This window comes from Balaenoptera borealis (genome assembly GCF_965194805.1).
Source record: "Balaenoptera borealis genome assembly, chromosome: 7".
NCBI classification, from domain to species: Eukaryota; Metazoa; Chordata; class Mammalia; order Artiodactyla; family Balaenopteridae; genus Balaenoptera; species Balaenoptera borealis.
Window position 1 is genome coordinate 73661873 of NC_138864.1, and position 15121 is coordinate 73676993.

A 15121-nucleotide genomic window follows, 5' to 3' on the forward strand; every position below is an offset into this window, starting at 1 on the left:
TGGTGTTTGTTAAGGAGGAATATGAAAATTCGATCTTTATTTTAAAAGATATTACACGAGTATCTAGGATTTATAAACAAATGGTCCATATATACACTGGTTTTTAAATATTTCATTTTAATAAATACCTTGTGTTAAGTGTTCATTTGATCTATCAGCCATTCTTTGAGTTTCCTAATATCTATTACATACTGACGACGAATCTGTCATTCCAAATTAGGAGTACTACAACAGTGGTGTCTTCTATTTACACCATTTTGTGGTAGAAAGCCCTATTTAATTGTTTAAACGAAATAAATAAATGCATGAAATAAATCCAAAGTAAATACATTGTGAAAAATACATTTTAATCCAAAAGTCTGAATATTAGCATTTAGTTATTTACAATGGTATTTACAATCAATTTTACTATAACTTTTGTGAAGAGAGAGATAACTACGTACATAGAGCTATCTATCTACAACATACAAACCATAACTTCCTTAAAACATACAAACATTAACTGTGTAGAAAAATGGTAACAGTTAAAACTCCTACAATTCAAAATCATCATAATTAAATTAGATCCTGACAAATTTTGCCGGGGTTGAGAAATAATGGTCCAGTCAGAACAGGAGAGGAAGCAAATGTGTGCAAATCCCACTTCTTCCCTCTTTTAAATTGTTGCTCCCTTACTTAGCTGACCTACACTTTAAGTAAAACCTGTCCCTGAATTCTGAATAGAATTCCTGTGCCTGGACTTCTAAGTCCCAGACATTGTTTTAGGCCTGTTAGTATGAGTACACAGCAGATGGTTTTAACTTTGGGGTGGGCTTTTTTTAGATATCAGTGCTAATGATTAATCATTTTTATGACTGCCCAATGTTTGTTCTAATAGTGGTCAAGAAACTACTGCTCAGGGATGCCTGAACAGTACGTTTCCTGTGTGTTTTTAGTGAAGTTGTCTGTCTGAACTATAAACTTAATGTTTTGATCAAGCCTCACTCTGACTGAGAAGGTAGGTGAGAGCAGTAAAGAGCAGCTCTATTAAGATCAACCAAATGATTCTGAAGCCCTGCTTACTACAGAAGAACCGGATGAAAGTTTTAAAGAGCCTAGGCTAATAACATCATCCACCAATCACTTTCCTTAAGGTTAAAGCAGCCAACAGTCTGTCACAGCATTTTCTAGATGATAAAATAAAGCTTTTTTTTAACTTGGTGATAGATACTGTTGATCATGGCTACATTTTATTTGATTCAGCCCTTGGTTAGAAATTCAAACCTTAATTAATATTTTATTCTTGTAGAAAAATACAATCCATTTTATGAGTTTCTAGAAATAAATTATGGAGAAAAATAGATACTACCTGTTCCTAATGGTCTCCTTGGAAATTACAGTCTTTGCCTGGGAGGATACACACACTTAATGTGTATGTAACATTTAACTTCAAAATATATCTAATTCTTTTCTATCTCTTTTAATTTTCTAAGTGACTAGTAATAAACAAGCTAATGATTACTGGGCAGTAGAGAAAAAACTTTTTAGTCATTTTTCCATCCAAGAATTTCATTAAAGAAACATGTGGCATGTCTTACGGTAGTACAAATACAAGACAACTGGAAATCCATGTTCACTTTTTAAACTACAAATGGTTGGCAACTGTTTCCTTAATAGTTATTGCAGGAGTAGGTCCAACATGAGTCCATATATAGCCCTTCTCTGGTCTGGTGGGAACTGTGGGAAATGGTGATGAACGTGACTTGAAATATTCAGAAGGTGCATGACAAACAAATTCCAAGTATTCCATCTTCCTTGGAAGATCCTCCTCTGGTCCTAGAAGGCAGCCAACATTCACATTTTTGAAGATATATATCATTTCCATAAAATGTTAAAATTCCTAGACACTAGGAGAAACTGGTCTGGTGGTAACTTGACATTAGCCCTTGAAACATATATTATTTTGAAGTTACTTTCCAACATTTTTTTCTGCTTTAACTGCTTAAGGAATATAGCATTCTCCCCAAAATATAACTCAATATAGAAAGGATTCTAAAAATAATATTTAGCCTTATATAGTGTTTATTATGTCGACACTGTTCTAAGTACTTGATATATATATCAATACTTTGAATCCTCACAACAACCCTCTGAGTTAGGCACTATTATTATTCCCATTTTACATGAGGAAATAAGGCAAGAGAGATCAAGGAACCTGTCCGAGATCACATAGTTAGTAAGTGGCTGTCCTAGGAACCCAGACAGTCTAGTTCCAGAGTCTGTGCTCTGAACCTTTATGCTATGCTGTCTCCTTTACAATCTGAGGATTAGGAAGAGGAGGTGAGACAGAAGTCCTAGAGGTGATTCAGTCATGTTACTGCCTCTGCTGACAATCCTGTCTGATAGAACAGGTTAATGAAAGTTCACTCTTCTATGTATCAATACTTACAAGCAGAAGACTAAAACTGCTTGGTCATGTATCAAACTTGACATTCAGCTGGGAATAATAGTGGTACTTTACTTGTCCTTGAGTTCTCTCTGAAAAAAGCCTTTTGCATCTTTTTTCTTAGAACGCAAAAGTAACGTATGCCCATTGCAGAAAGGTTGAAAAGTTTGGGGTAATTTTAAAACTCTGAACACTTTCAAAATTCTATTTATCAACAACTTCTTCTTGTGAGTCTATGTCAAGAACCAATTCCTTGGTCAGCCTTGAAATTAATGAGTACAGTGGCTGCCATTTCAACTACCAACAATGATATAAAAGGTTGCAAAAGGTCTAGGATGATGTGTGTGACATCTAGAGGGACACATAATGAGAATTTGTAAGATCTTAGACATAAATGTGACAGTTCCTCTAGAAATCAATTTTGAGTAAATTTTTATATGTTACCTAAATAACCTAGTTCTTGAGCAATAAATTCTTTTAATAGAGTTTAACCCTGGGTCACTCGGAAAAGTCTTATCCACACAGCATTTTAGTACGTGCGTACTGCCCCGGAACTCAAAGTAACGTATAGCCCTCAAACCCCAGCTATATAAATTTCATATTTTCTATAATAATCTCTACTTTTTTGTACTTAACGCTTCTCTGTTATGGACTGAATTGTATCTCGCCAAATTCATATGTTGAAGTCCTAATCCCTAATGTGATAATATTTGGAGATTGGGCCTTTAGAGAGAGAATTAAGGTTAAATGAAGCCATAAGGGTGGGGCTCTAATCCAACAGGACTTGTGTCCTTATAAGAAGAGGAAGAGATGCCATGAGTGCACACACACAGAGGAAAGCCCGTGTGAGAAAAGGTGGCTGTCTACAAGCCAGGAAGAGAGCTCTCACCAGAAACCCACCCTGACAGCACCTTAGGACTTCCAGCCTCCAGAACTGTGAGAAAATAAATTTCTGTTGTTTAGCCCACTCAGTTTATGGTATTTTGTCATGGCAGCCCAAGCAGATGAATATACTTTCACATAATAATGGAAAATTAACTGGGTTCAAGAACCTGTCTGTACCTGTCAAACTCACCTATGATGTAGGATGCAGGATCAAATTGGTCCCTTGGGCTAGAGAGAGTGGGAATGAGCCACGTCAGTGCTGCACTCTTCTCACAATACTGGTCCTGGATAAAACCCCTGATCTGAGCATAGTAGGGTTTTCCATCTTGTTCGTCAATTACAGAAACAACATCTCCAATTTGGTAATAGACTCCCTGGGGGAAGTAGAAGATAACCCCATATTTAAAATAAAAATAGGAGGTGGAGTCAAGATGGTGGTGTGGGAAGACGTGGAGTTAGCATCTCCCCACAACTAGGGCGCCTGCCGGCCAATGGTGGGGGACTCTGACGCCCAAGGAGACGGGAGGAACCCCAAAGTGAACTGGTAGGACGTAGGGGGACTGAGGGGGGAGGAGAAGTGGAAGCCAGACAGGATTGGCGCCCCTGAGGCTGGGCAGATCAGGAGAGGCAGGTGGGAGGGACTCTCCAGGAAGAGCGGGAAAGGAGCGGAGGGCGATTGCCCCGCCCACTCGGGCCCTGAGAGCCTGCTGAGCTCCCAGGCCCGTCCCCTGCACTCCAAAGCCCCCTCCAGGTCTCATGGGTCCTTGGGGGCATAGGAGGGCAGCCAAGGGGAGAACAGGAGAGGCAGGTGGGAGGGGCCCTCCGGGAGGAGCGGGAGAGGAGTAGAGGGCAACTGCCCCACCCACTTGGGCATGAGGAGCCTGCTGAGCTCCCAGGCTGGTCCCCTGCCCTCCAAACCCCCCTCCAGGCTGCATGGGTCCTTGGTGCCATAGGAGGGAGGCCGGGGAGATCAGGAGAGGCATGGGGGAGGGGCCCTCCCAGACTGGAGGAGCAGGAGAGGAGAGGAGGGCATTTGCCCAGTCCACTTGAGCCCAGGAAGCCTGCTGGGCTCCCAGAGGAGGTCCCCTGCCCTCTGAGACCAGGGGCGGGGGGCATGCCTGGACCCCTTCTGTTCCTTGAGCCTAAGCCCCACCCCCCACAGCCCCCAGGGCCTTTTCCAGCCCTGTGGGTCCTAAGCATAGGCCCTGCCCACCACCCAAACTTCACCCTTGCTTAGGCCCCACCCACCCTCCACAGCCAAGGCCTTCCCACACCCCTCCTTTTTTATTTCTTTTCCCTCCTCCTCTTTTTTTACTATTGTGGTACTGATGTACCTTCCAGTTGTTGATTAATCTATATTTTTATTTTTATATTCTTCCTAACATATCTGTTAGTTTCCTAGTCTAATTTTATTTTTTACTTTGTTATTGTTCTTTTTTTTTTTTTTTTTCCACTCCAGGCGGCTTGTGGGATCTTGGTTCAAGAGCCTGAGGTCGGGCCAAAGCTCCTGCAGTGGAGCTCCAAGTCCAAACCACTGGACTAACAGAGAACCTCAGACCCCAGGGAATATTCATCGGAGTGAGGTCTCACGGAGTTCCTCATCTCAGCACCAAGACCCATCTCTACCCAACAGCCTATAAACTCCAGTGTTGGAAGCCTCAGGCCAAACAACCAGTAAGACAGGAACACAATCCCACTCATTTAAAAAAAAAAAAAATGAGACGGCAAAAAAAAATGTCACAGATGAAGGAGCAAGGTAAAAACCTAAAAGACCAAATAAATGAAGAGGCAATAGGCAATCTACCTGAAAAAGAATTCAGAGTAATGACGGTAAAGATGATCCAGAATCTTGGAAATAGAATGGAGGAACGAGTTGAGAAAATACAAGAAATGTTTAACAAAGATCTAGAAGAACTAAAGAACAAACAAACAGAGATGAACAACACAACTGAAATGAAAAATACACTAGAAGGAATCAGTAACAGAATAACGGAGGCAGAAGAACGAATAAGTGAGCTGGAAGACAAAATGGTGGAAATAACTGCCGAGGAGCAGAAGAAAGAAAAAAGAATGAAAAGACTTGAAGACAATCTCAGAGACCTCTGGGACAACACTAAACGCACCAACATTCGAATTACAGGAGTTCCATAAGAAGAAGAGAAAAAAAAAGTGTCTGAGAAAATATTTGAAGAGATTACAGTTGAAAACTTCCCTAACATGGGAAAGCAAATAATCACTCATGTCCAGAAAGCACACAGAGTCCCATACAGGATAAACCCTAGGAAAAACACACCAAGACACATATTAATCAAACTAACAAAATTTAAATTCAAAGAAAAAATATCTAAAAAAAGCAAGGGAAATATCAAAATATCTAAAAGCAGCAAGGGAAAAACAAAAAATAACATACAAAGGAATCCTCATAAGGTTATCAGCTGATTTTGCAGCAGAAACTCTGTAGGCCAGAAGGGAGTGGCAGGATATACTTAAAGTGATGAAAGAGAAAACCCTACAACCAAGATTACTCTACACAGCAAGGATCTCATTCAGATTCCATGGAGAAGTCAAAAGCTTTTCAGACAAGCAAAAGCTAAGAGAATTCAGCCCCACCAAACCAGTGCTACAACAAATACTAAAGAAACTTTTCTAAGCGGGAAACACAAGAGAAGAAAAAGACCCACAAAAACAAACCCAAAACAATTAAGAAAATGGTAATAGGAACATACATATCAATAATAACCATGAATGTAAATGGATTAAATGCCCCAACCAAAAGACACAGACTGGCTGAATGGGTACAAAAACAAGACCCATATATACGTTGTCTACAAGAGACCCACTTCAGACCTAGGGACACATACAGACTGAAAGTGAAGGCATGGAAAAAGATATTCCATGCAAATGGAAATCAAAAGAAAGCTGGAGTAGCAATACTCATATCAGATGAAATAGACCTTAAAATAAAGACTGTTACAAGAGATAAGGAAGGACACTACATAATGATCAAAGGATCAATCCAAGAAGAAGGTATAACAATTATAAATGTTTATGCACCCAACATAGGAGCACCTCAATACATAAGGCAAATGCTAACAACCATGAAAGGAGAAATCGACAGTAACACAATAAGAGTAGGGGAATTTTAACACCCCACTTACACCAGTGGACAGATCATCCAATCAGAAAATAAATAAACACAAGCTTTAAATGACACAATAGACCAGATAGATCTAATTGATATTTACAGAACATTCCACCCAAAAGTGGCAGAATACACTTTCTTCTCAAGAGCACATGGAACATTCTCCAGGACAGATCACATCTTGAGTCACAAATCCAGCCTGGGAAAATTTAAGAAAATTGAAATCGTATCAAGCTTCTTTTCTGACCACAATGCTATAAGAGTGGAAATCAATTACAGGAAAAAAAAACTAAAAACCACAAATACATGGAGGCTAAACAGTGCACTACTAAATAACCAAGAGATCACTGAAGAAATCAAAGAAGAAATTAAAAAATACATAGAAACAAATGACAATGAAAACACGAAGACCCAAAACCTATGGGACGCAGCAAAAGAAGTTCTAAGAGGGAACTTTATAGCAATACAATCTCACCTCAAGAAACAAGAAAAATCTCAAATAAACAATCTAACCCTACACTTAAAACAACTAGAGAAAGAAGAACAAAGAAAACCCAAAGTCAATAGAAAGAAAGAAATCATAAAGAGCAGAAATAAACAGAAATGAAGAAAACAATAGCAAAGATCAATAAAAGTGAAAGCTGGTTCTTTGAGAAGATAAACAAAATTGATAAACCCTTAGCCAGACTCATCAAGAAAAAAAGGGAGAGGACACAAATCAATAAAATTAGAAATGAAAAAGGAGAAATCACAACTGACACTGCAGAAATACAAAGGATTAAAGAGACTACTACAAACAACTGTATGGCAATAAAATGGACAACCACGAAGAAATGGACAAATTCTTGGAAAGGTACAATTTTGGGATACTGAACCAGGAAGAATTAGAAAATATAAACAGCCCTATCACAAGTAATGAAATTGAAACCATAATTAAAAATCTTCCAACAAACAAAAGTCCAGGACCTGATGGCTTCACAGGCGAATTCTAACAAACATTTAGAGAAGAGCCAACACCAATCCTTCTCAAACTCTTCCAAAAAGTTGCAGAGGGAGAAACACTCCCAAATTCATTTTACGAAGCCACCATCACCCTGATACCAAAACCAGAAAAAGATATCACAAAAAAAGAAAATTATAGACCAATATCACTGATGAACATAGATGCAAAAATCGTGAACAAAATACTAGCAAACAGAATCCAACAGCACATTAAAAGGATCATACACCATGATCAAGTGGGATTTATCCAAGGGATGCAAGGATTCTTCAATATATGCAAATCAATCAATGTGATACACCACCTTAACAAATTAAGGAATAAAAACTATATGATCATCTCAATAGATGCAGAAAAAGCTTCTGAAAAAATTCAACACCTATTTATGATAAAAGCTCTCCAGAAAATGGGCATAGAGGGAACCTATCTCAACATAATAAAGGCCATGTATGACAAACCCACAGCAAGCATCATACTCAATGGCTCCACACCATACATTTTCATTTTAAAAACGATTCCCATAATCTACATTAAAAAATACTTAAGATCCTCATATTGTATTTCAATAGGCAACTTCCTCTCCCAACTCAGCTCTGGATGAGATGTTTTATAATAGCCACCTACAGGGAAAAATAACTTAGAAAGGAGCAAAAACCACAATCACACCTTATACAGAGTAGCAGAGACTTTTAGACTAACCGAGCATTTTAGTAGCACATTATACAATAAATTCAAACCTTCCTTCAGTAACTACAGATGCTCACCTTGTAGAAGATTGATTCTGCAGTGATTATGGTGGAAACTGACTCAGGGGCTTTGATGGGCTGTGAAAAAACAAAAGTAAAAATATCAGCACATTCGTAGTGTGTGTGTGTGTGTGTGTGTGTGTGTGTGTGTGTGTGTGTGTGTAGCGTGTACAGGCATTTTTCCAGCCATATATGAGAGTTCTGTAATTTAAGAAATACTAAAGTTGTTGTTTGGTGACAAGAACTGCAGTAAAAAAGAAAAGAAAAGAAAAAAAAAAGCTTTTCTGATCGTTGTGGCAAAGCCTGGTCCGAATACTTCTGCTGCCTTTACCTTAAAAATTGCTGAGCCCCAAAGGACCGGCTCCTGACTATGTGGCTGAAATCTAACAGAAGCCCTCTCAGAGCTTTATTACACATTCTAGTTATTAAAAAATCTGGCTCTAATGGCCTGAGCATGACGGAGGTGGGAATAATAAAAAACGTGTCTCCTCATTTTCCATCTCCACTTAACTATGGAACTAGTTATGACAGTATCATCAGAACTAATTTTCTAGCAAGCCTGAACCAAGGCCAAAGGAAACTTTCTTGGGAGTTCTTAGTAACTTGCCACCACTCAACCATCATTGAAATTCCTTCCTAAGCTGTAACACACACTCTCACGCCACAACACAGTAACTAGGCCTTCCCAAATATGTCTTGGTATTACCCCTAAAGAAAGGGGTTGTTAGAGAAATTGATATTAAAATACTGGCAGAGAACATATTCCACCATACTTCAGAGGAAAACGTGTTTAAGAGCATTTAAGTGTATACACCTATAATCCAATATTTACATGTTTTGTCTAGTCAATAAACACCTCATTTTAGAAAACTGAATTATAAAAATCTTAAATAAATTAGGGGCAACTATTCTGAACAAGAAAAAGGGTCCACAATCTGCACAAGAATATAACGCAAGGCCTCTCTGAGTTTTTTAAATGAACACACCCAACTTCAGAAATGCCTTCACTGGTAAGTGAAGCATTCCTGTTCTGAAAGCAAAGAGTACCATACTGTGGTTTTTAAAAAATAGTATATAATGCATTGCCCGTTGTGTTTGACCACTGTCCCTTGTATTTACAAAAACAATGAGAATTTACTGCAACAAAAATATGCTTTCCACTACCCCCGCACAAGTCTTTCGACCATCTATTTTCTTATAGAAGAAGAGAGAAAGATTTAGTAAAATTTTTCATTCATATTCATCAAGTTGATCATTATAAATCAGTAAGAAACGTCTTCTGGGGCCATAATAACAAACAAATATGGAAGTGAATGAGTTCCAGTATTATTATTTACTTAGAGCTTTAAGAATGAAAAAAAAAAAGTTTTCCCAGTATACCTCGCCACACCAAGAACTATAACCCCATCTCATCTTTTCCAGAGAATCCAGTAAAATGCGCTCGAGGTTTAGGTTTCTTTTAGAATATTTTATATTTCCCAGAGGAAAAAAAAAAAGTTAAAAAAACAGAGAAAGAGTTTTATTAACTTTATAAACAGTAAGCCTCCTACAACAGAGCTCACTCCCTTTTAGAAAGTCTGGACCAGTCCCCAGAACACTACAGAATAGCTGCCAAGAGCAGAGTCCAAGTTCAGGGATGAGAGATGAAGGCAGTGGCAGGACACACTACACACACAATGCCATTACAGTACAAGACACTGTCCACAATCATCTTACATTTTTTAACTTAAAAATATGTCTTCTCCCTTTTCCTTTAGTGGAAACTTTCTTTTCAGCAGCTGGAGCAGATTTGTATTTAGTGTTTCTGAGCCGAGCAGACCTCCTGTGAATTTCCTGCTTACTCTGTTACATAAACAATTAAAGAACAAAAAAGAGAAAGAAATAAAAAGTGCAGAAAGGTTGCTGTCCCGATACGAACATCTTACAAGGATCCCAGAGTATGCACTTTAAACGATCATTTAAAAATTAAGTAAGAGTGCACCTTTTCTTTTTATGCCGGGTAATCACGCGAACTGGCCTAATTCAAACAGGGAGAGCCTTAGGCAAGCACCTCCAGAGCATCCAAAAAGGTGTGAGCTACTTGTAATAGGTCAAGGGGCAGCAACAAGAGTAAGTCAGTCCAGGCCAAGGCAAGAACTATTCATCGGTTGTGTTTATAACAGAAAAATGCTTAAAAACTCAACTCTCCTACGCCAGAGAACGGGTTTGGTATGCCACCTTCTGCAATGTAATACTTATGCTGCCATTGAAAATGATGACATGATAATCTTAATAACACGACATTATGACAAAATGAACTTTATTAACAGGTAAAGAGGTCCAGTAGCATGACCCTGCTGACATCTCTATGTATACGTGTGTATACTGAGATGTCTGGTTGCTATTCAAAACATTACAATGGGGGGATTTCTGAAGCGTTTTCACTTTTCTTGCTTCTCTAGCCTTTCAATTTCTCACAAGAAAAGGTGCTGAGAATGGGCCGAACCAAAGACCATGTTCTCAACCGGGATGGGAAGGGGCGGCCCGGCCCAGTATGAGCACGGCGATCCCGGGAGGCCCCCGCCCGCCCCCTCCGCGCCCACCCGGCCTCCGCCCGCCAAGCGCCCGGTCGACCTCCGCCGGAGGGAGGGGCCGGAGGAGCTCACCTGCTTGCCGCCCCCGCCCCCGTTGCTCTGCGGAGGGGCGGCCGAGGTGCTGGCGAAGGTCGCCGCGCCGAAGCCGCCACCGCCGCCACTGCCCCCCGTCCCGCCGGCCGCCCCCGAGCCGGCGCCCCCGCCGCCCGCGCCGCCCCGGCCCGTGCAGTGGTGGCAGAGGATCTCCCCCTGCGGGCCCTTCTTCCACATGGAGGACGATGTGGTCTTGCAGACGCTGCAGGTGGGCTTCAGGCCCAGTGGCATCGTGGCCGGCTCGGGCGGCCCCCGCGGGCGCAGCGACACGGGAATGGCGACCGCCGGCCTTCGGCGGCCCGCTGGCCGACCCGTCACTCCCAAAGACAGAAAGAGCGGCGCGGGCGCGGCGCCGAGCTGTCCACTCTGGGACCAGGCCGCGGCCGCCGCCCCCTGGAGGCAGGAAGCCTGTTGCGCTCCACCGCCCTCACCAGCCCCCAACGGCCCCGGCGCCGGGAGGCGGGGCCGGGGCGGGGCCTGGCCTGGGAGGAAAGCCGAGCCTTGGCCTGGGGAGGCTTCCGGCGATGGGTGGGGCCCGCGCACAGGCCGGCCCGCCTGACCGGAAGTGCCCCGCCCGGGACTCCTGGGACAGAGGACGGTTCGCGGACTTTACGGTCTTAGGCCTAAGATTGACTACTAAAATACTTCAGGCTCAAGTATATCTAAAGTTCAGATAAGCAACGAATAACTTTTTAATATGAGTGTATCCCATGCAGTATGCGTTGTTTATCTGAATTCAAATGTAACTGGGCATCCTGTATTTTTATTTGTTAAATCTGGCACTCCTACTTAGGACCCCTTTACACTCTTTAAAGTTATAACTTAGACCCCCAAATACGTTTGCTTATAAGGGTTATATCCATGGACATTTGTGTATTTGGAGTTGAAACATTTTAAAGCCAAAGATGCCACGCATACGTTCATTGGCCCTTGAATGACAGTGTTCGTAACCTCTGAACCGTACGCCAGGGACAGAGTGCTGGTTTGGTATTGTTGGGGAACAGATTTGCCCCAAGAACCCCCAGAAAGGGTCTTGGGACCTCCGTGGACCGTACTCGAGGACAGCTGGCCCAGGACAAGGGTGTCATGAGAATCCAGCCTCTATTAATGTCGCTGGTCAGTACAGGCCTGGCCAGAGAAACGAGTCACCCCTCAGCCTCACTTAGTGGAGCAGTGGTTGCATACCTGTCTTCAAGATCCTGGGTTTTCTAGACTTGATGTTCTTGGACAGATCATGATGAATATGTTGGTGGAGTGCTGGGCGAAGAGGAAGAAGAAAACTGTATTGAATGCCTTATGATGTCGTGAAACCGCATTTAGTGCTTATGCCAGTCGTGGAACAAGATATTATCCCTATTTTACTGTTAACTGATGATCAACAGAGGGACCGTGATTTGGCCAGTTGCCCACATGGCCACTGGTCTTGGAAGCACATTTGGACAGGCCTTTGAAGCAGCTCTGGGTCCTGAGTTGTGGCTCGGTCATCCTGGCTCTGAGTCTAGGATTCTCCAATAGTAAAACAAAATATTAACTGCTTTCCAGACCATTATGGGGTTTAAGACCAATTGTGAAAGTGGTTGAGGAGAGTAGGTACACAGTGTTGTCTCCTTATTGTAGAACAATGCACTCTGTGAGGGGTGTCTAGGTACTAAATTCCATGCTCCCTGATATAGCTCTCCCTCTAGTGCACCTGTCTTTGCACTTCATCTCCAAATTACTGCCTCTCATTCACTGAAGACTTAGGCCCTTGGCTCACCAGCTTCCTCTCCACCAAAGGACACCATCCTGGGTCCGGTCCATATCCACATGTGTAACCACTCAACACACTCTTTTCTCCACTCCTCCTCATCCCAACACCTCCATCTCCTGTCCTTGCCAGCTCCCATAGCTCCTGGTCACACCCTCTACCCTTCTGAGATCATCAGGAAGAACTACATTTTTTTCCTGGTTTAAAAAAAAAAATTTACAACCTTTTAGAATTAAGTATAATACACATACTGTAAAGTATCCAGTGCACCTGTGTACAGGTTGATTATCACAAAGTCACCGCACTCAGACAACCAAATAAAGAAATAGAACATTACTACCACAAAAGCCCCTCACTTGCTCTTTATCCAGAGATAACCACTATACTGATTTATAACACTGTAGATTTTGTAGATTCCCTTTGTCAGGGTAAGGAGGGTCCCTTCTATTCCTATTTTCATCATGAATGTGTAGAATTTTATCAAATAGTTTTCTGTATGAGACAATCATAATGCTTTTTCTTTTTTATCTATTAATGTGTGGACTACACGGATAGATTTCTGAATGTTAAATTAATACTGCCACTCCTGGAATGAATCCAACTTGGTCATCATATACTATTCTTTTCACATATTGCTGGATTTGCTTTATTAATATTTTAAGATTTTTGTATCTATGTTCACGAGTGAGATAGGCTTATAATTCTCCTTTCTTGTAATATCTTTGTCCGACTTTTGCATCAAGGTCATGTCAGCCAAAGTAGGGGCTTTGGATTTTACTCTGAGTGAGACAGGAAACCATTCGAAGCTCTTCTACTTGCTGATATGAAAAGATCTCAGACATAATTAGGAGGGAAAAAAGCAATTTATAGAACAGTGTATAGAACATGATCACTGTGTGTAAATTAAAAATCTGTGTGAGTGTGGTGTGTACTTTTTTTAGTTATTTAGACAAAAAACTGTGGACAATTGATGCTAACAGAAGTGGTGAGGGAGAGAGGCTTTCACTTTTCTTTTTGCACCCTTTTTTATCATTTGAAATATTTTTTTACCACATTACATGTTACTTCTATTTTAAAAAAAGAATAAAAAGAGGAGAAAGTATCAAATGGAAAATAAGGAAATAGGCAGTTTCTTGGTCCTAAATATCCTCTCCTAGCCAGAGGTCCTGGGGCACAGTGGACAGTACCGAGTTCAAGGACTGGCAAGCAGACCTCCTCTCTGCAGCTCAGTCCCTTGTCTGTAAGTCGACAATTTTCCACTTCAGTGCTGCATGAAGATTTGGTCAATTATCATGCTTGGCACATAGTTCTCAGTCAATACATGGGGCTTCTCCTACAAGCAGCAAAGCTATAGTATCACAAAACTCCTGTGCAGATGTAGTAGAGTGTTAATAGAATAGAGCAGTGTGCTATAAGGATAAATAGGACTACGTGGCAGAGATGGTGACTGGGGCAGGGGAAGGGGGGGTGTTGGGAGGTGAGAGAAATGGGTAGGAGAAAAGGATTCAGGAAGGCACTGTCAACGAAGGCTCTGACCCAATCCCCTGCTCCTTCCTGGGTGCCTCAGGAAGACCAGGAGCCACAATTGGCCAGGCCAGGGCTCCCTGAGGTGCCAAGGGAGAGATCTCAGATTGATATAAGGAGAGAGAGATACCTAGCTTAGACCCAGAGGAAGGGTCCGATTGGAGCACATAGAGATAATTTGGTACCTATGGGGATGTGCAAGAAAATTCTGCTGGTGGGGTGTGTCTGTGTGTGTGTGTGAGTGTGTAAGCTGTGAATATAGAAATAAATACCTCCCAAGGTCTTAACATTCACACTAAGGGAAAGAAAGAAAGCTGAGTTCCCCAGGGGACTATCACTGTCAGCATGCAGTCTAATTTGCATAATTTAGGTGTTGCATAGTTCAGTAATTAAAACTCTTTGGAAAAAAAAAAAAAAGGCAGATGCATAAAATGTATCCCAGGGCCAGTTTCTAAGAGATGATATTCACCACATTTTGTGTCTTGGTGCATATGGGCAGCATAGGGTTCCTTGCCCACTCACGCTCTTGTCCTGCATATCTCAGGGGCACAAGGTCACTGAGTGGAGACTCATAGTGTTGATGTGGGGATTCAGTGAGTTAGTACACATGAGGTTATAAACAACTTTTTCATCTGGTCAGTGCCTGATTTAATGTTAACTCTGAGGCTGATAAGACAGGAGGAGGCTTTCTTTTGACCAGGCTGGTCAAGTCATTAGTTATACTCCTCTCCCCCAGCTGTAATCCTGGGAAAAATGCAATTAACTCAAGTGGCCTCTTAACACTGACAAACTAGAGAAAGAGAGCTTGTGGACTGGACAGAGAGAGAATGAGTGAGACCTATGGAACTGCAAGAAGGGAGAAAGAGTCAGGGCAGGTATTCTTGCCTTTTCGTCTTTTATCCTCAGGAGGGGCGTCATGACAGCACCGTCTCTCACTGCACTCTAACCTTCTGTGTGTAACCCAACGGAGCTACTTTCTATTTTGC

At 41.7% G+C, this 15121-nt stretch overlaps 1 protein-coding gene across 2 annotated transcripts; it reads right to left on the minus strand.

Annotated features, from left to right (window-relative positions):
* Positions 1 to 326: 326 nt before the first annotated feature.
* GATAD1 (GATA zinc finger domain containing 1) lies at positions 327 to 11327 on the minus strand. Of its 2 annotated transcripts, XM_082398575.1 has the most exons (5): positions 10844 to 11324; positions 9915 to 10040; positions 8217 to 8276; positions 3501 to 3684; positions 327 to 1815 (listed from the first exon to the last, which is right to left on the minus strand). In XM_082398575.1, the coding sequence occupies exons 1-5, from the start codon at positions 11093 to 11095 to the stop codon at positions 1625 to 1627; spliced, it is 813 nt and encodes a 270-aa protein (XP_082254701.1). In that variant the 5' UTR covers positions 11096 to 11324; the 3' UTR covers positions 327 to 1624. The 2 variants fall into 2 exon arrangements, with proteins under 2 accessions (XP_082254701.1, XP_082254702.1); XM_082398576.1 differs by lacking the exon at positions 9915 to 10040 and having other exon boundaries at positions 10844 to 11327.
* Between the last annotated feature and the right edge of the window lie 3794 nt (positions 11328 to 15121).